This window comes from Heloderma suspectum, chromosome 11 (assembly GCF_057233095.1).
Source record: "Heloderma suspectum isolate Gila_16-S chromosome 11, 16-S_ref, whole genome shotgun sequence".
NCBI lineage: Eukaryota > Metazoa > Chordata > Lepidosauria > Squamata > Helodermatidae > Heloderma > Heloderma suspectum.
Window position 1 is genome coordinate 12,411,426 of NC_139468.1, and position 27,825 is coordinate 12,439,250.

At 47.4% G+C, this 27,825-nt stretch overlaps 1 protein-coding gene across 2 annotated transcripts in view; it reads right to left on the reverse strand.

The window, feature by feature from the left end:
• Positions 1-487: 487 nt before the first annotated feature.
• STRA6 (signaling receptor and transporter of retinol STRA6) overlaps positions 488-27,825 on the reverse strand; it is a 66,443-nt gene continuing 39,105 nt past the window's right edge. Inside the window, exons 8-18 of one of the 2 annotated variants that reach the window (XM_084816408.1) lie at positions 23,097-23,164; positions 22,690-22,766; positions 21,643-21,704; positions 21,380-21,557; positions 15,945-16,020; positions 14,238-14,371; positions 12,859-12,976; positions 11,084-11,185; positions 10,264-10,427; positions 5,688-5,825; positions 488-2,647 (exon numbers count right to left, since the gene is read on the reverse strand). In XM_084816408.1, the coding sequence (XP_084672534.1) occupies positions 2,481-2,647; positions 5,688-5,825; positions 10,264-10,427; positions 11,084-11,185; positions 12,859-12,976; positions 14,238-14,371; positions 15,945-16,020; positions 21,380-21,557; positions 21,643-21,704; positions 22,690-22,766; positions 23,097-23,164 (1,284 nt within the window). In that variant the 3' untranslated portion in view covers positions 488-2,480. The remainder of the gene's footprint in view (positions 2,648-5,687; positions 5,826-10,263; positions 10,428-11,083; positions 11,186-12,858; positions 12,977-14,237; positions 14,372-15,944; positions 16,021-21,379; positions 21,558-21,642; positions 21,705-22,689; positions 22,767-23,096; positions 23,165-27,825) is intronic. The other variant, XM_084816409.1, reaches the window with a different exon arrangement.

Below are 27,825 nucleotides of genomic sequence, written 5' to 3' on the forward strand. Positions count from 1 at the left end.
CCAAAGTGACTTCTCATTTTGCAGTGGGCATGTTATAGGCATGTGTAGTGCTTGCGTCACCCTCTGACCCCCCTTTACTTCCCCCCATCCCTTCACAGCTGCGCAGTTACTAGGGATGGGGGAGAATTCTGCCACAGACTCCAATGAGGCTGGATTACCCCCACCTCCAGGAGGAATCCTCTTCAGCCAGATCCTCCGGCTCTGGATTGCCAGCAATATGGCCCCCATGCCATATCGCTGGTTGAAGGGAAGTGACTGCCCAGGATGCCATTTGTGTCCACAGTCAGTTCCCTCCCTTCAACCAGCGATACAGCATGGTAGCCGTATCACTGGCACTTTGGAGCTGGCCAGCAGCTCTGCGGAATCGCTGCGGAGCAGAGCCAGCGGAAGAGGATTCCAGGGGGTGGGGAGGAATGGATTGCCGCCACCCCCGGAACAGCAGGTAAGCAGGTTCCGCCCATCGCTAGTAGTTACAGAGGCACAGAGAGGCATTTTCATCTGTTTAATCACACTTTTGCACATTTTTGCAGCTTTGTATCTTCGCAATGGTTGCTTTTGGACTCAGTGCCCAAGGGCTGGGGGTAGGAGGAGGTCTTGGTGGAGGACCAACATTGCTCTGGACACCATTTTGGAGCGAAGGGTAGGCACATACCACTCATGCTTGTGAGTGCGAACCATCACTGAAGAAATGACAAACAGATGGCGCGGAAATGCAGGAGCACAAAACACCCACTTATTACCTCAAAAGGGATGGAAAGACACAGCTGAGCCCCTCAAATACAAAACAGCCACTGAAGTGTCTCACCCCCGTGCTCACGGGACTGCACAGCTGAGCATTAAAGTATGATGGAAAAAAAAGAGGGCATGGCAGAGTCTGTTAGGGAAGTGCACAGTAAATCGCGAGTATATACCCCCAGAAGCTAATTTGAAGCTGCAATGCTGCACAGTTGTGATGGAGAGTGAAAGTGGTGCCATGTAGGTGGGGCCTCAGATCCACTTAGACCTGACTAAATGTGGGGGCCTCTCTTCAAGCCTGAGGGCTCAGACCAGTAGAGGCTCTCTCCGATGTCAGCAGGATGGTGAATGTGCTCCAGGCTTCAGTTGGAAGCCTGAAGGAGCTGTCCAAGGTGCTTGGAGAGCTCCTTTAGAGTTCTGACTGGTTCTGACTGAAACCTGGAGCAGATTCATCACCCTGCTGTCATCGAAGCCAACAGCATCCACTGACTTTCCCCCAACACTTTTGTTCAGCAGAGACTTGGCTTCCCTGGCCTGGCTCTCCGCTGGCATTAGGGGGTGAAAGCGATGCACATGAACATCGCAGACACAGAGCCTTCCACCAAGGTGTAACAACGACACTTCATTTATTATTATTATTCTCACCCAGAGAGTTCAACAGTATGTATTCTATGATTGCTCTACCTTACCTGGTGAGCTCCCACTACCAAAGGCCAAGTGGTTGGTTAACAAAAAATGGGGGGGGGGAGGGAGAAGAGGTTGCCCCAGTCAACCAGGGGAAGAAAAGAGAGAGGAGCAACTGAACATCTAAGTTCCAGGGGAGGGCGCAGAAAGAAAATAACTGAACATGGCCTTCCTTAAGGGAAGGAGGGGAATTATCCATCAGAAAGAGGGAGAAAAAACACACCACTTGTCCTCACAGCTCCCAGGAATAATTAGCAGAAATATTAGACACAGAGGATGAAACATATTTTTCCATTTAGAAGTTATGCTATAATTCACTCTTTCACCCCCTTTGGAAAATGGAGCTGGTTTTGTTAAACATACAGGCAGCCTGGAACTGCATTCACACTGGAGTTTCAAAAGCAAAGCAAAACAAATAATTTCTTAAGGCAAAGTCTGTCCAGAACAAGATCTCTCTCTCTCTCTCTCTCTCTCTCACACACACACACACACACCCCCTTCTGACTTCCAAAGGAAGCTCATTGTCTACATTTCTGGATCCTTCATGCACCCTTTTTGGCATGATTCTAGTCTCTGGTCTGCTTTTATTATTGTCTTCCTAATGCACGGCATGGTGGTAATCAAGATTTCTCTCCCCCCATCCCCTGCTTTTTACAAACCAAACCAACAAGGCCTAGGAAATACATTTCACTTCAGAAGGACTAGAAACTTTGGCATTTTGAAGACCAGCATTGCCAAGCCTCCCATATACACTATAGTGAAAAGAGGGAGGCACATGTTGAGAAAGAAGTGGAGGGAAAGCAGAAGCAACATCTTTGGGTCAACACAGCTGTCAGCTTGCCTCCACTTCAAGCCACTGCCAGTCCGTTTCATCTTGTGCCCAGAAGGGGAAAAAAGGGCTTTCATCTCAGGGTGAGTAGGCTACAGCCTTGCAATAATGCTATGAAAAGAGGGCAAGACAGAGGCACAAAAGAGCAAGGCACAGGCATGGGGATGTGAAGAAACACAAGATTCTTCCCAGTTGCTGAGTCCATTGGTTTGAGTAAGTCTTGCCTATCCCATCAAGGCTTCACGGGTCTGGCCAGCACCCCGTTGGCTGTGGTGCCTGACAGAACCCCCTTTCGGTAGGGCAGAAGGGAGGGATTGTTGAGGAGGGTGTATGCCAGGCACCACCGGGCATGGTTCTGCTTGCACTTCGATGCTTTCTTGGGCTGCGTGAGCTTGACCCCTGCCGAAAAAAGGGATAACGAGAAAACATTGACAAAAACCCAGGGAACCCGTCCACTGTCACATAGGCATAGGAAAGATGCAGAAATATTCCAAAGTTTGTAGTCATTAGGATGGCCACTTCAGATGGCCAGGTGTCCTCTTTCACAGGGGACAGTACTCTATTTGAAGAGCTGCCAGAGGACTGTCCTGTATTTTGAAGGTGTCCTCTATTTTGCAGGGCTGTCCAGTCCTTGAAATTGCCCATCCACAGCAGACTAAGCAAGGCACTCAGGTCATGATCTTCCACACTATGGTGAGATGCATGGTATTTCTATTTAAACAACTGTAATTATTTCTAAATTTGCATCTATACATATAAATTTGCATATGCAAATCAAATGCAAATCGGTGTCCTCTTTTTTTGGTGACAGATTTCCTCTTTTTTGGGGATTCATTAGTGACCACTGTACTTATCAGTCATCAGACAAGAGGATGAAAGAAGACACCAATCTGCATAACATTTGCACATGCTAATTTAGTCTCGATGCAACTTTATAAATGATTACAGTCATTTAAATAGAAATACCACGCATCTCACCATAGTAGGGGTGACCAGGTGATCTGCATGCCTGCTCAGTCTACTATTGTCTGGGTTCTAACTAGTGATGGGGAACTTCAAGGCCCCTGTTCTCCTTTCGTGTGTAGGGATGTACGAAACTCATTTACCTTTTCGCGGAATCTTTCGCGGTGGGGGGGGGGAGGCGCTCCGTCCCTCCCCCAGGAATCCTTGACGGGGGGGGGAGGCGATCCGCTCCTCCTCCCCGGAATCCTCGATGGCTGGCTCCGCTCCATGGCCAGGCCGCGGAGCAGCCGGCCAGGGTCGTCCGCAGTCAGATTTCTGGCCACGGGCGGGCTGGTGCGGACGCAAATGGTGGCTGCCGTAGCGGCTGCCATTTGCATCCAGCCAGGCAGCTTTGATAGGCTACATAAGAATTTACATAGCCTACCACGGCTAACCCCCCTCCCAAAAAAACGCAGCGTACGCAAATGGTGGCGGCTATGGCGGCCGCCATTTGCGTTCCCTATTTTTCGCCGATTTATCTTACGTAAATATTTACGTAAAATAAAATGGCGAAAAAAAGGGGAACGCAAATAGCGTAGTGGACACTATTTGCGTTCCTTTATTTTTTGCTGTTCTAGCCTACGTAAATATTTACGTAGGCTAGAACAGCAAAAATAAAGGAACGCAAATAGCGCCCACTACGCTATTTGCATCCCCCCCGTTTTTCCACCGTAATAGCCTACGTAAATATTTACGTAGGCTAAAATGGCGAAAAATAGGGAACGCAAATGGCGGCGGTGTTAACCGTGATAGGCTACGTAAATTCTTACGTAGCCTATCATGGCTGCAAGGATGGCAATGGCGGCTGCAGCAGCCCGGCCGCGGCTGGCCAGGAGACCAGCCACCCGAGCCACCACCGGAGCCTCTGCTGAATCCGCCCCAGGTAAGTGCCATCCCAGGGGCATTCTGTGGGGGGGCAGGAGGCCATTCTGCCACGGATTCCGGGGGGCCGGATTCTAAAGAATCCGGCCTCACTGGAATCCGTGGCAGAATTCTCTGCCATCCCTATTCTTATGGCTCTTTATCTTTAAACTGGACTTTTGACAGGACAAGCCTTCAAACAGAGAACTGCCCTCTGTAAAGTAGGATACATGCCCATCCTTATTCTCATGGAGGTTGCATCACTTCAACAGGTGGGGGAGCTCATGTAATTCAGTTCTCCTGTATGCAAACAGATCTCCCTGCAGACAGAAAACTAGCACTTCAGGGAAAAGGCAGCATGTAGTTCTTTTTTTTCATGGATTTTTTTTTTTTAATGCAGAGGAGCATGATGCATGCCAATAATTCAAAGCCTGCAATATTATGTCATCACCTTTCAGAAACCCTAGATGAGGCTTCACTTCATGGCATGATTATAACCATATAGAGGTCAAAACAGGGCCTAGTTTTTACTGTGGCAGTCAGGTTGTGTCTGGCTGTATCATTTCAGACTGAAGATTATGGACTCCTCCTCCATGCAAAAATCAGTCCCTGTCTATAGAAAGCTAGCATGTCCCCAAGATGCTAGCTTTCTATGTGAGGGGATCTATATCATATCTGCTGTTTGGAAGAACTTTCAATCTGAAGTAGTAAATCCCAGACACAGATTTACTTTACAACCTCAGTGAAAAATAGGCCTTGTCCTAGAGCTGTGTGCAAACGGCCTTTCAAAATTCTCCAACCCTATTTGTGAGCAGAGAAATCGGAAGGACATTTCACTGAATTTTCTCCAGAGGAAGGAGAAATTCCCCAGCTGTTTCTCTGAGGTGGAACTCACCATTAGTTGTGGCCAGTGGAGGCTGCTGGCTCTGATTTTGGTGGGGAATAATTTACGCAAATGACACAAATTGTGGCTGTTATTTGCCCCAATTATGCAAATTTGCACAAATTGCAGCCGCAAATCTCTATTTGCGCAAATTATGGTTTGCTTGACGGAGTTCAGGGAAAAAGCTGGAGCTTGGTCCATGAATGCAAGCTGAGCAAGGCACCCTGCAGAACTCTGTCAAGCCAAAAGCGAGACGGAATTCCAAGCAACAGACATGTCTAGGCATGTGCGTGTCAAAGGAAGACTAATGGGTACCTAAGAGGCATACTTATTTCACCGACCTCCACCCACACCAGAAATTATTTAGAGAATATCACAGAGGCCGGTGCTTCTTCCTCTTCTGCCTCCCTCCCAACACCCCAGTCTCTTTATCATGAGGATCTATATGAAAAGAGATGGAAAAGTGTTCCTTGCATAGTGGAGGAGAAATCTTCCACATGGGCGGCCACTGACAACAGAGTGAGACAGAGAGAAGCTGGCTGTTATTTCTGCAAACACAGGGTCACAGCCCATCCTTCCCACCTCCAGGGAAATGAACGCTGCTTCTCTGGTCTGCCTGGCTGCATCTCCACATTCATTCAGCCTCGGCAACACGGCTGGGGGTTGGGGAGTAGGACAGAAAGTACCTCTCACCTTCTTCTGCACCTCTTGGCTGGAGCCCCACCGGCCCCTGGGGGCTGTGCAGTTGGAGGAGCAAGACACAGAAGGCTTTCATCACCGGGTGTGATTGGCTGACCTCAATTTTCAAGTAGCGGCAATAAGTGCGGTAGCCTGGAAGTTTGGGTGGGTGGTGTAAGGGAAGAAAAACAACACGGAAGCACTACGTATGTGTAAAAATGCATATAGCAGAGCATGAGCGTATGCATGCACAAAGAGCATGCATGTGCCGGAGGAGGAGAACAGAAGGAAGGGATTCTTCCATTGGTAATCTTTGGTGCTTTCATCATGCCCTGCCTCATTCGTGGAATTCTATTCAGGAGGGTTTCCATTTGTAACCCTCTTGCGTTTTCCTTACTGCTTCTTCCACTTCTTCACTTCCCACAGAAAATCTGGACCTGGTATCTATCTATCTATCTATCTATCTATCTATCTATCTATCTATCTATCTATCTATCTGAGGGATATTGGAGGAATCTCGTTGGGGGGGGTGGAGTTTGATAAGCTCTTATCGCGGCATTCCCCCCGCCCCCCCGGACTCTGTTCTGTCTTCCACCAGCTGGCCCAACTTGGTCTGCAGCGAGTTGGACCAGCTCGCGGATTTTCCGTATGCGTTTTTATTTGTGGAAATAGACATTTCTGCAAATGGATGCTGCGATTTGCACAAATTCTGCAAACCACAGCTGAAACTCATGCAAATTCTGTTAGCGGAGGCTGCAATTTGTGCAAATGTCTATTCCTGCAAATTAAAAAAAATACAGAAAAAGCCCCTGGAATTCGGGGAAAACACAAAGCTCAGCTTGCAAACGCGAGCCCCCAAAGGGCTGGATTTCCTGGCAACAGACATTCCTAGCTGCCATATACTGTCACAGCATCCAAAGGAATGGAACCTAGGAAGCTGCGTCAATGAAGTCAGACCACTCTGTATTGTCTACAGTGGCCACTCTGAGGAGCAGTGCAGCCCTCTTCTCCCCCACGCTACCGGCTGCAGCTCTCCAGGGTTTCAGACACGGGATTTTCCCAGCCGTACCTGGAGATGGGAACTGACCCAGTGTGTGGCTGCTGTAAAAAAGGCAAACTCCATGTTAGGGATTATTAGAAAAGGAACTGAGAATAAAACTGCCAATATCATATTGCCTTTATACAATTCTATGGTCTGACCACACTTCCAATACTGTGTACAGTTCTGGTCACTACAGCTAAAAGAAGACATTGTAGAGCTGGAAAAAGTGCAGAAAAGGGCAACTAGAGTGATTGAGGGGATGGAACATCTCCCCTACGAGGGAAGGTTACAACAGCTGGGATTGTTTAGCTTGCAAAAAAGGTGCGTAAGGGGAGACATGATGGAGGTGAACAAAATCATGCATGGTGTGGAGAATGTGGATAGGGAGACATTTTTCTCCCTCTCTCGTAATACTAGAACCTGGGGACATCCTATGAAGCTGATTGGTGGGAGATTCAGCACATAGTTATTGTTTTTGTTGTTGTTGTTCAGTCGTTCAGTTGTGTCTGACTCTTTGTGACCCCATTAAACTATGGAATTCTCTGCCAGAAGATATGGTGATGGCCACAGACATCTTTAAAACGGGGTTAGACACATTCCTGGAGGAGAGGGCTATCAATGGCTACTAGTCCTGATGGCTATGTGGCAGTATGCCTATGTACACCAGTTGCTGGGGAACATGGGCAGGAGTGTGCTGTTGCACTCATGCCCTTCTTGTGGCTTCCTGGTCGACAGCTGGTTGGCCACTTTGTGAACAGAATACTGGACTAGATGGACCTTTGGTCTGATCCAGCAGGGCTCTTCTTATGTTCTTAAGTATGCAAAGCACTCAGCTACAGCACATTCCCAATTGCTAACCACACTTTTAAAAGAATGTCTAGTTTGGCCCTAATGCTATCTTAATCAGGTGGTAGCCTTAATTGCAATTCAGTTCCAAACACATTTGCTTGAAAATGAGAGAGACGACGTGGCCCTAGTGGTCAGAGTACTGGACGAAGACTGGACAGAGCTAGGTTCATCCCCCCACCTCCGAGCTATGAAACTCACTGCGTGACCTTAGGCTGGTCACTTTCTCTCAGACTAGCATACCTCACGAGGTTGTGGGTAGGAAAAAAGGCAGACATTTCCCACCTTGAGCTTTTTGCAGGAAATGCAGGATATTACATTGCAACAAATTAACACACAAACAAATAAATAAAGCTCAAGGTTTTGTGGGTGTATGAAGAGCAGTTATCCTTTTTGTCCCTTGCCTCACAAAACTTCTCATCCTTATCAAGAGAAGACCACGTTCAGGCAAAGACCTGGCCAATGGGAAACCAGAATGACCAACTGGAGTAAACAATTCCAGGGTAGCTATGAACATTTTGACTGATAGGCAGCTTTGTGTTCTCCAGATCCTTTGACTACAGCGCCCATAATTCCTGAACATTGGCCATGCTGGCTGGAGCTGATGGGAATTGCAGTTCAAAACATCTGGAGGCTACTAGGTGACGTACCCCCGGTTTAGACATTCAGCCCTGTGCAGAGATCCCTGTTTCTGCAACCAAGGCTCCTCTGAGTTTCCACTGGAGCCATTTTAATTGGCGGCTTGAAGCTGTGCAAATCATGTTGTGTTGCAAGTGACCACCCCACCTACTTAAATTGGTGCAGTTCATCAGAAAGAGCATGTGATGTGAGACAGAAAGGAAGAAAGCAGTGAGGCAGGCGGTGGTGTGATGGAACTAGGGATGTCAGAGGAACCTGGGGGGTGGAGCTCGCTGAGCATTTATCAACTGCCCCCCGCCCCAGACTTTGGCTCACTTTCCCGTGAAATGGCCCTATTTGATCTGCATTGAGTCAGGCCAGTTCGCAGATTTTCATTTTCCTTTAATTTGTGTAAATAGCCATTTGCACAAATTGCTATTTAAGCAAAGCACACACACACCCAAACCCCTGAAAAAGTTCCTGGATTTCCATAAGAAAGCCACAGCTCAGCTCATGATGCAAGCCGAGTCAGGGGCTTCACAGAATCTGGCGAGCCTCCAAAGGGCCATATTTCCTGGCAATGGACAACCCTAAACAACTTCGGACCAGGATACCTGAGAGAGTGCCTTCTCCCTTACCAACCTGCCCCATCACTGTGGTCATCTGAGGGCATGCTCCTGGTGGTTCTACATGGATCTACGGCCCAATTGGAGTCCACCTGGAGAAGAGCCTTCAGTGTGGTGGCCCCCTTTATTTGGAACTCCCTGCCCCTGGAGGTTAGGCAGGCACCAACACTGTGTCACTTCTGGCGCCTCCTGAAAACAGTTTGCTTCCAGGAAGCATTCCTTAAATGACCAGCTACGGTTTCTATTGGCATTCTGTTTTTTTTAATAATTTTAATATGGTGTTTTAATCTTTAATCTTTTTTACTACTGTACTTCTTGTGTTCACCACTCCAGAATCTGTTTGGATGGGGAGCGGTATCCAAATATTGTAAATAAATAAATAAAATAAGGGTTCACTGGGTCGAAGCACTGGGCCTTTTTTTTTTTTATCAGCAGGGACACTAATGTCATCTGCCAGCCACCCCCTTTCAGAATTCCCTCTGAACTAAGCTGCAATCCTCACAGTAGCTGTGAAATGGATGTTCCCAGCATCATATCGTTCCCTGTTGTACTGGAAAGTTTTTTGGGCTGGCTTGGTCCTGAATGGGCATTGAAGACCCATTTGCTTTACAAAGACCTGCTCCTGGCGAGGATGAAAACTGCTCCAACTGGTTTGTTGATATTAAAGCTGTGCTGAAAATATCTCTCACATTTTTTTTTACCATTCTCATTCAATTTGATAGAAAAGAAATTGCTTTTGAAAAGAAATGGAAAGGAGGAGAAATTTTGGAGAAATTCTCATGGGTTGGGTTTGGGGTTCTCATCCTTACTTCACTTATGAGATGGCCATGGAGTGTGCATCATCGTCTTGTCTTTCATTGTACAATAATCTCTGTGGCAGCCTGTAGCCTCCTCGGCTTCCCACGCTTCAATTAAAGCTACCATGAGGAAGACATCATGAGGCAATTCCTCCCATGGGGCTTTTCCAGTTCAAGAAGTGCAGGCAGCCTGGGAGGCTGCAGAGCAATGGGCAGATGTGTAATACAGAGGGAAAACACACACGGCACCCTTGGCCACCTCATAGTGATTAGGTAAGCTCAAAAACCAAAAGAATTCAAAATTCTGCCTCAGAAAAGTGGAAGCCTCACAGCTGATGCTGTTGCCACTTGCAGGAGCAGTGCAATAAACCAAAAACCCTTAGGAAAAAAGAAAGAAGCTGTGCTACAACCCCTGCCAACAGGGAGCCCTCTCTGTGAGAAACTGCTGGAGAATTTCTCCTCCCTAGGAGAAATTTGGTGAAATTGTCCCCCCCCCCATTCCTCTGCCCACAAATAGGCTAGAGAATTTTGAGAGGCCATTTGCGCACAGCTGTCCTTGGGGGCTACGGGAGCTGCCATGATGAGCACCTGCACTTCAGAATTTACCACTACACCACTGTGGTCAGGGCAGAAAGGGGTCGGAGGGCTTGCACCTTGCTTACCTGGATCAAAGGCCTCAACACCACAGCTCAGGAGGCTTACATCTAGCCGGCAAAAGTGGACGATGTTGTAAAGCACAGACACGACCATCCTCCAAACTCCAGCCAAAACCCCAACGAGCACGTTGATTGGGAAGAGCAGGTACGTCACTATGTACAGAGCTCGCCTGCCCAGGGGGAGAACAGTGATGGTCAAGATTAAATCATCCTTATTTACAAGGGGACCCTGCAATAAAATGTTGCAGAGCTTTCAAGCAGCTCGACCCCCTTGGACTCCAGCTCACTTACCCACAAACTGGCCTAACTCGATCTGCATAAAGTCGGGCCAGCTTGCAGATTTTCAGGTTTGTTTTCCTTTCCTTAAATTACCATTTATGCAAATTACAATTGCAATTTGCAAAACTTACAAGAATGTCAGTGCCACTTACTTAATTTGTGCAAACTGTGGTTGCAATAGGCTTCATTTGTGCAAATAGCATGAGCAATTTGCACAAAATCAAACATATTATGGCCACAATTTGCACAAATTAAGCAAATTATGCCCAAAATTTGCATAAATTATACAAGCTGTGGCTGCAATTTGCATAAATGGAGATTTAAGAGAGAGAGAAAAACTGACCAAGTTCCCAGGTTTTGGGGAAAAGCCCATGGCTCGACTCGCAAATGCAAGCTGAGCTGGGGCTCCAGGGAAATCTGGTGAGCCCCAAAAAGGTTGGATTTCCCTGCGATGACCATCCCTAAAGTGAAGCCACAATTGGCCACCCACGTGATGGTGCAATACCATTGTCACGGTTCTAAAAGGATGTGTATTCCCAGCAGTCACCTGTTGGTCAGCTCCTTGGGAAGATGGCTGCGCTCAAGAAAATAGTAGTGAGTCAACAGATTCTGTGCAATCACAGCAAGCACCAACAACAACCAGAAGGGCCTAGACAAAAGCAAAAATGTTTAAGTGTCCAGTTTGTCTTAGGGTAGATTTGCACTGCAGTCAGTTTAACCAGGCATGTTTTCTTTCTCTAGGAATCCTGGCAGTCGTAGGATTGCAAGGAGGAAGGGAATTCTCTATTAGAACCTTTCCAGATTAACCTTTTTCTTCTTTAAAGTAACACACATATGAGTAGACATGAAGATTATGTTTCTAGGTTATCCAGCAGGGAGACAGACAACAGAACAGTGGCTATTTTGCAAGATGGCGTCCTCCTGGGTTCTGAGCAGCAAACGGGGATGTCTACCTAAGTTTCCCCCCTGCCCTTCATGTGCCTTCTCTGTGATTCAAGTGATTAACTAACAATTCAATGCTATGCATGTTGGCTCAGAAGTGAACCCCATTGAGTTCAGTGGGACTTACTCTCAAATAAGCAGGCATAGGATTGAAGCCTAAATCAGTTCTGACTGTACTATGGGGCGAGTGTGTGCGTCTACGGCATGGACGGGACTAGCAGCAATTAGTGTCACAAGTGATCCAGGCATTTCTGTTGATCGAGCACTTCCGCTGGGATGAAATACTTTCTCAGCATTCACCCATACAAGGTTGGCCCCAGACTTGTGCAGTGGCGGATGGTGCCCACTGGGGCTGGTGGGACCGGTGGAGGACTGCAGAAGATCATGCATGGCTCTCGTCAGCTGCGCACTGGAGCAAACGTACCTGTTTGTTGGGGGATCCCTCTGCTACAAGTGGGTGGGGGACAGGTGGGGGGGGAGTCAATGCCCCATTCGCCCCATATATAGAGCCGCCTCTGGACTTGCCCTTCCACAAACCCACTTCTCTCTGCATGCCACAGTTCCAACCAAGCCCTTCCCATGCCTTCTGCCTTAACAGGAACCAAGAGACATGCAAGGGGAAATTCTGTGTTTTAGTGTAATGTTTGAGAGATGGGAAATGGCCCTGAATGGAATTCCTCACTCTAAATCCAAGTGGCAAAACTTTACAGAAGTACATTTGACTTTTGCTTGGGTTAGCTACATCCGTGGGAACTTTTAGTTCAGGCTAATATTTCTCTCTCCAGATCATTAGAGGGCACCTATTTTTGTCCAGGGGGCAGAATGCTCCCCTGGACCTGGCTGGATGACATCGTGAGGGTGTGGCCCTGCTCAAAGTCCCTCCTTTTCGATGACATTATCATGGACCACCCACTGTTTTTTTCCCCATACTGGGAGAGGCAAGGACCTCTGTCCTCCCTGTGCAAAGAAACTAAGTCACCTGATGCTTTCAGGAACTAGCCCCTACGAGTCCCAGTTGAGTAGAGTGCCTCTTTCCTTCCCCACTCACATCCTGATTGGGGTGTGAGCAGCACAGGAAGGGACTTGGAGAGAAGAATCCCCATGATATCTCCAATTTCTGATCATAGATAATGTGAAGATTCCTCTCCCCAAGTCCAGGCTCAGAGGTCAGCCAGAAGCGGGGCTTGGAAAGGGGGTGTGGCCCGTGAAAGGTGTTCAACCTTCTGTGGCCTCAATTGGGCAAGGCTGTTGGCCAAATTAGTCCCACAGGCCAGAGGGTGTCCTCCTTTGCTCTAGATATTGCCATTTTTCTCAAAGCCCAGCTTGCAGCTATAAGCTCGGGCATGTTGTCCATTGCACCCAGGCCTGAGGCACTCTTACCACATGTTCTCCATGATTTTAAAGAGGGGCATGTTGGAGCCAGATTGCAGGGGGATGGCCACCAGGAATGTGAAACCCACAGTGCAAACAAAGAAGACGATGTGCTGGATGAGCAGACCTGGGACAGAGACAAGAATGCACAATCAGTGCCGTAGCGGGTTATGACCGATGTAACTTCTCCTTGCTTCCCTTCCTCCTTGCTCTTGTCTCTGCTTGCATGGTTGGAGAACAGAGACAGCAAAACACAGGAGGAGGAGGAGAGCTATGGGACTTGGCAGGCACCTGACAACAGTGCCAGCTTCAGGTTTTGGAGGGCCCTTGAGCGAGACACCCTCAATGGCCCCCCTCCCTCAGTGAGTCTACCTTCTCACCACCATGATCACCAGCTGCTCTTGCTCCCCCTCCCCTTTCTCACCACTGTTACCTCTTGCTTGCTTGACTGGCAGAGAGCCAGGGAGCAAGTGGGCAGTGACATCTCCTCCTCCTCCTCCTCCTCATTCTCATTGTTTGAGCCAGAGCAAGATGCAGGTGAACAAGAAGACTGTACCGGTGAAGAGGAGAAGCAGCTCTAGGGGGCTCTTGTCAGTGGGCCCCTGCTGGAGGTGTGGGCCCTGCTGGAGGTGTGGGTCCCCCAGCAGGTGCCCAACCATGCCCACCCTTGACGCTGGCCCCACCTGGCAATTCCATCCCCTGGTGCTGGCCTTGAAAAAACCCTGTATTACACAAGGGTGCATGAAGAGTTGTGCTGGCCTGCCTAGTTCAGCATCCTGGTGCCACAGTTGCCAACCAGATGCCTATGGGAAGCCCACAACCATGGCCTGAGGACATAAGAACATAAAAACTTTAGGAAAAAAAACCCTTAAAAGGTGGTGGTGGGAAGAACTGAAAAATTAACTAAATATAGAGTGAGCATGTTTAGCGGCCACGGAATGCTGACTCCTGTGGGGTGGCAGTGGTGGGGAACCAGAAAACAGGAGGAGGGAGGAGTCACAGAATGGATTATCCTGGAAAAGGAGTCACAGAATGGATTATCTTGGATAACGGCACGGCCACCCTGAACACTCTACACTGCAATGTTTTTTGGCAAATCCCACTTGTTTATTGCTATGACGATTCTTCTGCCACTTTTAACCAACCCCTTTGAGCTCCTCCCTCCTCTATTCATCTGCTCGCCCCTTCCCCTCCAAAGGGTGATCTCATAGAATCATAGGGTTGGAAGGGGCCTACAAGACCATTGAGTCCAACCCCTGTTCAATGCAGGAATCCTGATTCCCAGGTGGTCTCTCTTCCAAATACTAACCAGGGCTAACCCTGCTTAGCTTATGAGATCAGACGAGATCAGGCACATCCAGTCCTTTGATGTAACATCCCATCATTACCTAGGCATGCAAATGCTGCCTGGAAGCCAGCAAAGCACATCCAGCACACGAGGGCCTGTTGGGAAGGCTGGAGTTTGCAGGGAGGGTAGAAAACATCTATGACCGCCCCTCGGTACAGACACTGAAGGTTAATCCTGTGAACAGAGAGAGGGAGAAACTGGGAAGACACGATTGAGCCAAAAGTAAGAGTACTTTTAAAAAATCCCTCAAAATGGGGTTAAGAACAGCAATGAAAGTGGGCTAACATTTCCCCACCCCCTAAAACTCCCATCATTCACTCTATTTCTGATCTTCAGGCTGTGAGTGCCAATCCTTTACATATCCAAAACGGGACCACCCATTCACAAGAGAGAGGCAACAGCACTGTAGAAGTACAGATGATTTTTAGGTAGGGAGGAAACCTGAAATGGGTGGGGGGAGGCATCAGAACAGCTCAATGACTGAGCATGCTCAGTGGCCATGACTGACCGTTGGGGGAAGGAATGGAAAATAGCATGGGAGTTGGGGACAAGTAATGGAGTGGGCTGGCTGGAATCCCCAAAAGGAGCATTCCACACTGCAACAGTTTGTTGCAGGTCTCACTTGCAACGCTATAGTGGTACTCTAACCTTAGCAATGAACGGGAGTAGGATATTTTGCTGGAGCGCCATCATGTTTTATTGGTAACAGAGCTAACTCTCCTTTTCTTAAAAATAAAATAAATCCTTGAATAAAAGCTAGTGGTGGTGCAACTTTCAGACTGGGAGTGATTCATTTGTGGATCCAGCCCATCAATGGAAGACTGATGAGAGATAAACATTCAGATTTCAATGGAGGTGGTACCCTTCAGTGCTTTCTCCCTCCACAAGGAAATAGTACAATTTCTTTACAAACGCATCCCGATTTTATGTTCATAGACTTTCAGAGCTGGAAGCAACTTTCGATATCATCTCGTCCAATCCCTTGTCCAATGCAAGATGCTGCTACAACATCCCTGGCAGTTTATTTTATTTTATTTATTTATTGCATTTATAGCCCACCTTTCTTCCTCTTGCAAGGAACCCAAGGCGGCTTACATTATCCTCCCCCTCCCCATTTTATCCTCACAACAACAACGCTGTGAGGTAGGTTGGGCTGAGAATCTGTGACTGGCCCAAAGTCACCTAGTGAGCTTCCATGGCCAAGTGGGGACTAGAACCTGGATCTCCCAGCTCCCAGTCCAGCTCTCTAGCCACTACACCACGCTGGCTCCTGGCTGTTCAGCCTCTGTTTAAATACCACTGGCAAAGGTATTTATGTGAGTGTAACTAATGTAGAGTGGTCTACATTAGAGTGTAACTAATGTAGAGGAAACAGTCACTTCTTGTCTCCTGGAGGGCAGGGGGTGATTTCTAAAAATATATATATTAATGTAAAAAGGGAACCATAACACACACAGAACACAAGTCACAATGACAATCTTTAATCAAAATACAGATACAAGTGTGATATTCTTAATCTGAAACAGTGGTGCAGAAAGGGGGGAGGAAGCGGTGGTTCTACCCCTTTGGGTCTGGCCATGCGCCCTGCTGGCCCTGGACCCACCCAACAGATGACCCCTGAAAGAATGGGGCCCTCAACTGAAAAAAGGCTCCCTGACGCCCTGTTTTGAGGGTCACCTACTGAGCGGCCTTTAGCCTATGCTCTCTATGTCTGGGAACAACGGAATGCAGAAATCGACATTCTCACCTGTGTTTCACCAGGGACTTCATCAACATGCAGAAAGTCAACAGGCAGGAGATGACCAGGGAGGAGATGAAGCACACTGCAAAAAACAGGAGCGGGCAGAGGTATCATTGATCCGAACAACAAAGATCGCAGGATCCTCAAAGGACTGCTGCTCATCAGAACCCACACACACACCAGGATCGCAGGATGGAGAGGGACACAAACAGATCGAGTCCAGCACACCCACCCTGCAAAGAATAGAAACACAGGAAGCTGCTTTATACTGAGTCAGGCCATTGGGCAATCTAGCCCAGGTTTTGGGTAGGAGTTTTTCCAGACCTACCTGAAGATGCCAGGGATTGAACCGTGGCGGCATTGGCTCTAGACAAGCATATTAAGGGCTGCATGCCAACACTGCGTGGGGCCATTGCTTAGGGAGGGGCTGCCCCCACTACTGGCATGCCACTCCGATATAGGTTTCATCTCTTGTCTGTCTGTCTGTCTGTCTGTCTGTCTCTCTCTCTCTCACACACACACGCATGCACGCACAACAAATCACACTCAGTCAGATCTCAGCATCCAGATCACCTCTCTGTGCATGGAGAAGAATGACTGCCTTTTTCTCCCTGCACAGGAGCGTGAGCTGGATGGCAGAGAGAGACAGAGACCAGCTCTCTTCCTCCATTGCCCAGATTGCCTCTCTTCTTTTCCCTGCTCCATGCTCACTCTCTTCAGAGGTTCCCCAAGGCCCAGGTGGGTCCTCCACCAGGGCCTTGGGCACCCATCTGCTGGCTTAGCCCCACAGGCCGGAGGGTCTCCTCCTCTGAACTATCCTTTGCATTTTTACTGGATGTGTGTTATTTAAAAAAACACAAATGGACACACTTAAGAGCTTTCAAAGACACCACTGCAGAAATAAGATGCCACAGGTGTGACTGCACTGATAGCCTGGATGAAGGAACAGCGACACTGACAGTGTGGTCTTTTAGACAAGGAATGTGAGCATCTTTCCCTTGTAAAGGTGCACTTACACTATCCTATGTGCAGTGGAAAGAGACAAGGCCATTATCACAAGGAAGAAGCTGTTTTAGCTGGAGGCGGCAGGACCAACAGTCCATCTGCCTGCCTGCCTGTCACGGGCTTTGAATTTCCTCTCCCCGTTCTTCACACCGTGCCTTTGTAGTTCCTCTCACTCAGTGCCATCTGTTCCATTCCAGCAGATCTTAGAAGTCTTTGTGAATTGCCAGCATCTGTGGGGGGGTGACTGTTGGCTGCATTTCTCCTCCTCCCCTTGCTTCTTGGCATCTACCACTACTTTTAGTTGTTGGCACATGGGCCAGCCTTGCAAATAAAGAGGTGAATGCTTCACTAATTCACTTTAAAAATCAACAATACCCAAACACAAATGTAACATCCTGCAGTTACAAGAGACTTTGCATGCCATGGAACACCCTTGAAATTGTTCTACTTTTCCCACAGACCCGTACATAATGCCTCTGCTCCTAACTGCAAGTGACCCAAAGCCCAGAATCGATCTCTTCCTCTGAGCTCCAGAAAAGCCCCTGCAGACACAAGGACTAGAAACTTAGGATTTCAAAAATGCAAATAAAATATTTTGGCAGCCTGGCAACGGGACAAATACACATTTGGATCAGTGTTAATCTTTGTCTTGTCGTTGTCAGAGGAAAACTATCCAGGCAATGAGAGAATGCTGCAAGCATAATTTTAGCATTTGCGCAGCTGAGGCTAGGGCATCAACTGCGCCTGTTCCTAGAGATGTCTGATCTGGCCATGGTCACACATGCCTTAGTTGCATCCCGTTTGGACTAATGTAACACACTCTATGTGTGGCTGCCTTTGAAAACTGTTCAGAAACTTCAGCTGGTCCAGAATGCTGCAGCCAGACTGTTGACCAGGCCTGGCTGCAGGGAGCATGTGACTCCTTTGTTACAACAGCTTCATTGGCTACCGGTCTGTTTCCAGACAGAATTCAAAAAGCTGGTTATGACCGATAAAGCCCCATATGGCTTGGGACCAGGCTACCTAAAAGACTGCCTTCTCCCATACAAGCCTGCCCAGTCCTTAAGATCTTCTGGAGAGGCCCTTCTTTTGAGACCGCTGCCTTCAGAGACGCGTTTGGTGGCAACATAAGAGAGAGCCTTCTCTATTAGAACTTTTCGCTTCTTTAAAGTAATACACATATGATTAGACATGAAGATTATGTTGGTGGCCAGTCCCGGTGGAACTCTCTCCCAAGGGAGGCTAGGTTCACTCCCTCTCTGCTATCCTTTCAATGGCAGGCAAAGACCACTGTATAAATCAAATGAATGAATGAATGAATGAATGAATATCTTGTATAATAGTCTCTTGAGTCCTCGTTCAAAGACAACAGTGCAATATCAAGGCCATGGGTTTGTTTGGGAAAAACAGTGGTATATAAAAAGTACTCCAATATTTTAAGAGTGAACAGTAATATGAGTTGTATCACTGCTCACTCTTAAAATATCAGAATAATTTTTACAATAACTCAGTTCCCAAAGAAGTTACAGAAATAACAGGCATAGTTGGATTGCTAGATCCTAAGCAGATTAATTCTAAGGGATTTCAGAGAACTTGACAGTAAGTAGGAAACTGAATTAGTTTTTCATCTTAAATAGGGATGGTATGGGTGCCCAATTCTGTCCGGGAGTCCGGTGGAATGCCCCCTGCCCGCATCCCCGAGCCTCTGCCCCTGCTTGCCCCTGCCCGTGCTTGGTGAGCAGCCTGCACTCACCCCGGTGGCCTTGTCAAGGTCTGCAGTCACCATTTTTTGAAAAATAAAATGGTGATTGCAAAAATGCATATATTCACAAATGTGCATATTTGCGTATGCGCAAAAATGTGCATTTTCGCACATATGCAAAGATGAGCGTTTCTCTTATTTTTCAAAAATGGTGACAGCAGAGCTCGACAAAGCCACCAGGATGAGTCTGGGGTGCAGTCTGGGGACTGGTGAGCAGGGGAGGGGCTGGGCAGGTGCCCAGAGAATCCGGGCTGGGCAGGTGCCCAGAGAACCCAGACCGGGGGGGGGGGGGGCAGTTCACACATCCCTATCTGTAAACAGGAGTTCAATAGCTCCACAAACCTGGAGGAAAATGTTACTTCAATTTAATTGTGGGAAAATAAAATGCTGGTCCCTCATTAGCAACTAACATATATTGTTTGATAAAAGGGAGAGTAGGAAAAAAAGCCATGGAGAAGTTTGAGAACTTTCCCCAGCATTGGGAAAAGCAGGAACAAGTGGTCCATATGGTTGGGCTGAATATTGAATAACAGATCAAGGCATGGATTTTATTGTGTGGAATTACGTTAGTGGACTGGAACTGAACTGTATCAATATCATTTCCTATATAATATATAGGAAATATATATGTATGCTATAATTTTATGTATGTAATATATGTATGCTATAATTTTGTATAAGTAACAAACAAAACTGAAGCATACTCCAGCACCACAGAGTGGGAGCGCACAGCTGCCAAACCATATCCCAAAGCAAAAGATCTATAAAAGGGCAGGATTCTGCCTTGGTCAACTGTATTACATAAAAGCAGTGTTGGATCCAGATTTGGGAGCCCTTGGGTGCCCTCAGAGCTCCCCTTCTCTATCTGGGTCTCCACACCTCAGAGTGTCTAAAAAGGTAAAGGTAAAGATGTCCCCAACCAGTCGTGTCCGACTCTAGGGTGCGGTGCTCATCCCCGTTTCTAAGCCGAAGAGCCAGCGCTGTCCGAAGACGCTTCCGTGGTCATGTGGCCGGCATGACTGAACACCGAGGTGCATGGAACACTGTTACCTTTCCCGCCGAGGCGGTACCTATTTATCTACTTGCAATTTCTTGCTTTCAAACTGCTAGGTTGGCAGAAGCTGGGACTGAAGACGGGAGCTCACTCCGTCACGCAGCACTCGGGTCTCAAACTGCTGACCTGCCGACCTTCCAGTCTGCAGTTCAGCGTCTTAACCACTAAGCCACCGCGGCTCCTGTGTGTCTACCGCCTCCTTATTGCTACCACTTTCGACTCCTCCTCCTCCTCTTGCTACTGCCTGCTCATGTCAAGTCCCACAGGACCAGCCATACCATTAGGCAAAGTAAGGCAGCTTCTGCAAGCAGCAGATGCTCTCTCTCTGTGTGTGCCCAAATGGTGGCAAGGTGTCAGAGGAGAATGGGGCTGTGGGCACCACGGAGCAGAGGACTCTGCCCCATCGCCAGTTTTGAAATAAGGTTCAGCTGCTAATCTAGTTGGCTCTTGTTTGTGGGATGGGCAAGGGCACCTTGACTGTCCCAAGCATCAACATATCTTGGCCCCACCCTGCTCACTCAGAAGACAGAGGGCAAAATGGTTCCAGGGCATAGACTGAAGGGACATGAGGCAGCCACCTTGCTGAAGCTAAGCAGGTCTGGGTCTGGTCAGTGCTTGGAGGCGAGACCACCTGGGAACCACATGTAGCCACCTTGAATTCCACGATGGAAGAAAGGTGGGACAGAAATGTAAGAAATAAATAAATAATTAACAAAATAAGTCAGTCAGTGGCAGCAGCTGCTTCTCCTCCTCCTCTTCACTGTGACTGTTGTGTGCTTGCTCACTACTTCAGGGCCAGAGGGAGAAGGAGGGTGAGCAAGCAGGTGGCAATGGCAAGAAGGAACAGATCCAGGAGGCTCTTGCTAAATGCCCCCCCCCCCACTGGAGCATGGGCCTTGACAGGTGCCCAATCATGCCAACCCCTGATGTCAGTCCTGCACAAAAGCGATCGGACTTCATCAATGGGGTGCTCTCCAGATGTGTTGGACTGCAGCTCTGATCAGCCACCCTGATCATTTGGTAATCTTGACTGGGGATGATAGGAATTGCAGTCAAGCACATCTGGAGGGCACTAAGTTAGGGAAGGCTGCAAACAATGAATACTGTATATAGAAAGGGGCAACTGCGGCTCTCCAGGGTTTCCAGCAGTTGTCTTGGGATGGCAAGAATCAAGCTTGGGACCTTCCACATGTGAAGCATGTGCTTTTGCCACTGAAGAATTAGTCTCTTCTCTAAATTATACTTCCTTGTAATGAGCCAGATCATGGGTCTCTATCTTAATATTATCTACACTAACTGGCAGCATCATTCCAGTGTCTCAAGAGAGGTCTTCCCTGTCACCTGCCCCTTTGGAGATGCTGCGGATTGAACCTGGATGCCAAGCATATGCTCTACTGCAGAGCTACGGTCCGTCCTTAAACTATTTAGGCTCTCGATTTGGGGGCCAAAAACAAACAGGCCCTGCATATTGCATATGCACATCCCATCTCAACAATGTGATGTTTCTATGCCCCTTTCTCTGTTCCTGTACTTGGGCTCTCTGAACTCTGCAACTGTCTCTAGTATAAGCCTAACAAGCAGAGAAATGGATGCTGCAAGACCAAGGCTGAGAAGACTCACCTTCCAGTGACCAGATGTAGTGTTTTAATGTTGCCAACTCCTTGTCTCCAGGGATACCTGCAGGATTTTCAGAAGGGACAATGCCAAACTGGACGAGGAGGGCAGTCACCTCCTTTGTCATTCCAGATCTCACAATCTGGAAGTTGGGGATGAATGCCACAAGTAACAGGAGGGCTACCTGCAAACCAAGAGACTGCAGGTGAGGCTGGTAAACCAGCTAGAAAGAACTGAATGGGTTTAGATGAAACTCAGATATAGGTTACCTGGTAGACAGCTATCACAGCCATGGCTAGGGAGAGGGCCAGCTTCAGAGGGATCCGGAAGCCTGCAATCCCAGAATCACAGTCACATATCAGCAAGTGTTTGTGTATGTTGATGTACACAGAAGGGCTTATCCACAATCTTCCAAAGCATCCTACAGCCACATGTTACCCATTCCACAAATTCGTGTGCAAATTTGTGGGCGATTAATAAATTTAATAATAATAATAACAACAACAACATGTGCTCTTCATGAGCAGCTATGTTCTACAGCCCCACATGGAAGAGAACAGGGCTGGCCCAAGCAATTGCAGCAAGTAATCAAGATATGTGTCCCAAGGTCCCATAACGCACCCCCCCACACACACACAAACGGCATCTTCTGTAAAGATCTATAGGGACAAACCTTATGCATCCTTCATATACTTTCACCATCGTTTTCTTGATTCTGATTCTTTTAAAAATACACTGGCTTCCAGCATACATGGGGGAACCATGTACAAGCCTGTTGTTTTGTGTATGTTTATTAACTGTTGTATAAATTTAAAAATTGAAAATAGATGTTTCAAAAATATTCTAAGGGGTGGGATAAGAGGAAAACCAAAATAATAAAATAAAATAGAAACAGGCTTGCACACTTGTTACTTACTAAGCCAAATGTGTCCTGCTAGAGTTGGATAATAGGCAGGACAACAAGGCCAAGTCAAAGTGGAGGCCACAAAATGCATCCCCCATCCCCGATTTTGTTCAGGATGGCTGTGAAATGGAATGGAAATATTTGTCCATTCAGAGTGAGAGGAGAGAGCACTACCTTCACTTTGATTTGGCTCTATTGCACCAACACTACATTACTGGCAGCATAACTTGACACCATCATGTTGCTTATGTGTTCCCTGATGGGCTAGGATCACTTCAGGAAGAAGCTCCTTCCTTCGTTGTTGTTGAAATAGCACCCAAGTTACAGATGACGAAGAAAAAAAGAGAGCAGTTGCGAACAGGTGGCCAACAGCATGCAAAGTAAGCAATCAATGAGGGGGTTTATGCGCTACCTTCCTGAGGTGTGTATACGTAAGAGCGCAAGTATAACTGGAGTCTTGAAAGTATGCTTGGTTTGGCTGTGCTGGTGCTGGAGAGAGAGAGAGAAGGAGAGAGAGAAGGAAAAAAGTTTCAATGAGGCATATAGGAACTAAAACAAAAACACACCCACTTTAAGGGCAGCCTGGAAGACTGCAGGGTCGGCCGCGAAGAAGAAAAAGGGCTCACAATTTTCTGCCTCCGTATCCATTCTAGACCAATGCTCTCCACTCAGTGTCTTCCTCAGCTGTCTGGGGACACTCCAGGGCCAACATTACACCCCGTCCCCAATTCCTATTCTCATTCATCCCCACATTTTGGGACAGTGCTGTGCTGATAGGGCTCAAGTGGAATGAAAGCAAGAGGGGACTACAGGCCTTACCTTCTCTTCGATGCTCTTTTAGCCAGGATATTCTTCAGGTAGACTTTATAATAACCACTCCCATGTACCTTAAAACAGAAGAATATACACATACAATAGGACTTCTTATTCAGCAAGAGGGTTACATGCCAGGCACTTCCTCTCAAGATGAGGCTTTGCACTCATATCAGGCAGCACTCAAATTATGGTGGGAAAGGTAAGGAGTCTTAATTCAATCCATAAAGTCTGACTCCTCCAGATTTTAGCCAGTCATGCCCACTAGCCCTCTAAAATCAGTTGCAAAGCCATCACAAAATGTAAGGCAGGGATGGGCAGAAAGCAGATCTGCAGATGTTTTGGACTTCAACTCCCAGCATTCCTGACCTTTGGCCACGCTGGCAGGGGCTTTTGGGAGCTGAAGTCCAAATCATCTTGAGATCTACCTTCTGCCCATCCCTGATGTAAGGAGCCAATCTCAGGGCTGCTTTACACATTAAAGCAATCTTAGGTGTAAATACGAACACGAGGATAAGGTGTACTGTGGTTTTGCAATATGCAAAATTAAGAGACATTTAATCAGTTAAAAATCTTATGAATTGATGGCCCTGATACACCTCCCCCCCACCCAAATCCTAGAATTAGGCAAGTTGGGTTGTCATCAACCCAACTGCTATGTAGTTGTTACCAGGCCCAGGGACAGCGTTTTGCACCCTTGGAGAATTGCTGGGGCACTAGTTCAATGCCTCCTCACTGAAGCTTTCCCTGGGCCCCCAGCAATGGACTTTTCTGGTGGCAGTAGAAGCAGGTAGCTATTTTCATTTCCCACAATGCCTGAGAACAATGCTACATTGTGGGAAATGTGGGAAATTAAAATGGCTGTCACTGCCAGGTAAGCCTACAGCCACCCCCTTCCCACTGCCATAGGAGGGGGTCAACAGATAACACTTTGCCGAGGACCCCCTCAAACTTAGATCCTACCCTGGTTCTTCGCTTTAATGTAACAAGGCCATCTTAAGAGACTATTGGCTATCTTGAGCTGCAGAGATAATGTAAGTGACTCATCTGAGACTGAGAATTAATAGCAGACATCACTTGGGAAATCAGGGAAAGACAACCATAAAGAATGAAAAGAAAAAGAAAAAAAAAGGTGCAGGATTCTCCATTCCCCTGAGGAACAGACTGGCCAGGAAATATGGCCTGCAGCAAACATAATTCAAGGAAAAAAGAAATGTTCACCACCAGTTGTGCAGGAAGATTCATTGGCAATCTGACCAGACAGATTCTGATGCAGTGGAGGAGATGTACTGGCCAGCTTTGCTCTTAAATTGCATCATTGCAATATGCTCAGATCGATGGAGAAAAAATACAGTCCCGTCTTTTCAAAAGTGCAACAGCGCAGCTAAGCTGGTAAGAGAGAACATTTAGGAGCAACAATGAGAATAAATGTACAATCAAGGTGTAGGGGTGTGTGTGTGTGTGTGTGTAGGTGTGGGTAGACTTTTGTTTCCTGACTCATAAATTTCCCATGCCTCGTAGCAGACTGCTACAGATGCCTGTCATTTTTTATTTTATTTATTTTTAAAATTTACTAGTGACCCTATAGCTTAAAGATCTCACGGTGACATATAATCAAATCGAAGATCAAATCCATGCTAAACAACCCAGAAACAGCACAATAAAAAAAATGATTACAAGCAGCAGAAGCTAGAAATAAGTAACAGAAGAATTGAAAGTATAAAGACAAAACTACTTAAAACACAACTAAGGGCCACTAACCACTCTGCTAATTGCACATAGTGTAGCCATGCAATAGTTTTGCCTACTTTTATGTAAGCAAGCATGGCCCTGATTTGGATTGGGACCATGGCATTCTAGGTTTCAACCTCCCCCCCCCCATACTATTTTTTCCATGGAATTCCACCTTTGTACAGGGGGTGGGGTTAAAAAAAGAGTCTCCATTGGAGTCAATTGAGGTCTTCCCCCCCTTTTAACCCCTCCTCCCATGGGATCCCAGGTTCATTGTGCATCATGCCTTGAGCAGGGGGTTGGACTAGATAACCTCCAAGGTACCTTCCAACTGTGATGGCTCATCTGTGATGGCTCACTGACACATACAAGTCATCATCTGAAGCTACAGTCAGTAGCAAGGAATGTTGTTAAGTGGGAACTGGCACTGAGAGAGGTGGGCAAGAACGGGATGCAGGAAGAGGCCAGTAGCTGACTGTTCCAGCATCCCTAAATAATCCTAGGCTTGAGGCAAAAAAGAAAAAAGAAATGAAAAAGGTCCTCCATTGGCAAGCAGCCTCCAGAATACAGTAAAGTCATCCATGATGCAACGCATCAAAATATGCCCAGTAGAGGGGAAGTTATCCTTGAGAGGCTCTCGATGCATTCTAGCTGGCTTACCAGGTGGTGGTGAAGGCAGCAGCAGCCCTGTGATTACCGCTGGGTGCTTTGGAGCCACCACTTAAATTTCCCACAATCCCATTAATGGAGAGTTGCTTCGGGGCATTGTGGGAAATTAAAATGACAGCAGCTTCCAGAGCTAGCAGCGACCCAGGGCTCATTGAAGTACTGCTGTTGATGCTGGCTGCCAGGTAAGCCCACCTCGGGGCGGGGGTGGGTGTGCGGCGGCAGAGCGCCGAAGATAGGCATGGCCAGGCACCTGCTGAGGGCCCACCCCTCAGCAAGGGCCCACTGATTAGAGCCTCCTGGACTTGCTCCTCCTCTTCATCATCGCAGCCTGGATGAGGAGCAATAGCAGCTGGTGACAATGGCAGTGAGAAGGTAGACTCACAGAGGGAGGGGGCATTGAGAGTGTTGCTCAAGGGCCCTCCAAACCCTGGAGCTGGCATTCGGGCCCCAACAGAGGACAACTAGGCCCATCAAACCTGGAGTTAACCCTGCCAGATAGGAACGTTGAAAGATGCCTTCTCCTGAGTAAGACCAACAGTCCATGTAGCCCGGTATCGTCAACACTGACTGGCAGCCATGGCTCTCCAGGGTTTCAGGTAGGATTCTTTCCTAGCCCTGCCTGGAGATGCTGGGGGTCAAACGGGGACCTTCCACAAAGCAGGGGCTCTACCACCGAGCTAGAGCTAGAGCTGTGCACAAATGACCTCTCAAAATTCTCCATTCTATTTGCGGGCAGAGAAATTGGGAGGAGAATTTCACCGAGTTTCTCCAATGGGAGGAGAAATTCTCCAACCATTTCTCACAGGTAGGGCTCGCCACTGGCAAGAGTCATAGCAGAGCTTCTCTCTTTTTTTTCCTAAGGGGTTTGGGGATTTTTGCATGGCCACCAGGGGAGGCGGGGGGGGGGGAAAGAAAAAGAAAAATCTCAGGATTTTTCTGAGAAAAATATTGTCTGAGAATTTTTGGCTCAGCTCTAGTTGTCATTCTTTGCGGTTCAGCACTTTCCCCAGGACTTTCCAAATGTTAAATTTCTGAGGGGTGATTGTGGATACATGTAATCTCTAATGCAGGTGCAGAGAAATGATTGTACAATGAAAGACAGGACACTTGTACACACTCCTCAGTAGCTTCCTAAGAAAAGGAACACAAGAACCCTGAATGCAACCTATGAGAATTTCTCTGGAATTTCTTCCACTTCAATTTTCTTTTTGAAAGCAATTACTTTTCTGTCAAATTGAGAATGGTCAAAAATAATATGGGAGAAATTTCCGGCATGGCACTAGCTACAGGACCTTCCCATAACCCAACCATCTACTAGCTATAGTATGGCAGTGACCGAGTTATGGCTTGCACCAAATGGATGTGATCCAGTTGGGATGCTAGACCTCCCAACCGTTTCTCCTGCGTTCTCAATATGCTTTAAAAGAAAATGAAAAAAGCACGTATGATTCATGCACTCAATTTAAAAACTCTTGCATAATTTCCATCTGCCCTGCCAGTCATGCGAACAGTTGTAGAGGTGCTAATTACATGGCTACAGACGCCTAAGTGCATCTGGTGCGAGAGGAGGGCGTTACAGGGGGATTGTCATTAGGAGGGTTGCAGGATCCAGCTGGAGAGCGGTGAGTGGGGTGAGCATCTGAAGTGGGGTAGAAAGAACATTCTGTTCTCAAAGAGAGAAAAGTACCTCCTTATCCCAGAGTTGTGTAAACAGGCAGATTTGGCTAAGCCCTAAATACCCCACGCAGATTCCTGTGTCTAAGGACCAGGCATTTGTGCTTCAATTGTTTGTTAAAAAGAAAGAGAGAGTTCTAAAAAGGATGATCACATGGCCAGCCATTGGGATTACAATTCTGCTGCCAAAGATCCCCCCCCCCCCGTACAGCTACACAGTAAGACATCAGTCTGCTCTGAATGGGGAACACTGAATATCAAATCTTCTTGTGCTGACTGCTAAGGGGTTTATAAGATGTAAATAAAGAAGTGCATTCTATTTGGACATCAAAAAAGCAGATTATTGTTTTTTCATTAAAGCTAAACTGTTTTTCCCACACCCCTCCAAGTTGAGGACACCTTGGCTGTAGGTGACCCCAGCCCATTTGGTGGCCAGAGGGGTGGGGAGGGGGAAGAGAATGCAGAACAAATGTCGATACTCCTGATAGAAGTGGACTACAGCGGCAGTTTGCAAAAGATACAGGCAGATTCACAACACAATCCTATGTGTCTTCTCAGGCATAAGTCCCATTGAGTCCAGTGGGGCTTGCTCCCAGGTAAGTGGGTATAGGATTGCACTGTCCCATGCCATTTTAGTCCAAGCCTACCATGGATTTGGTTC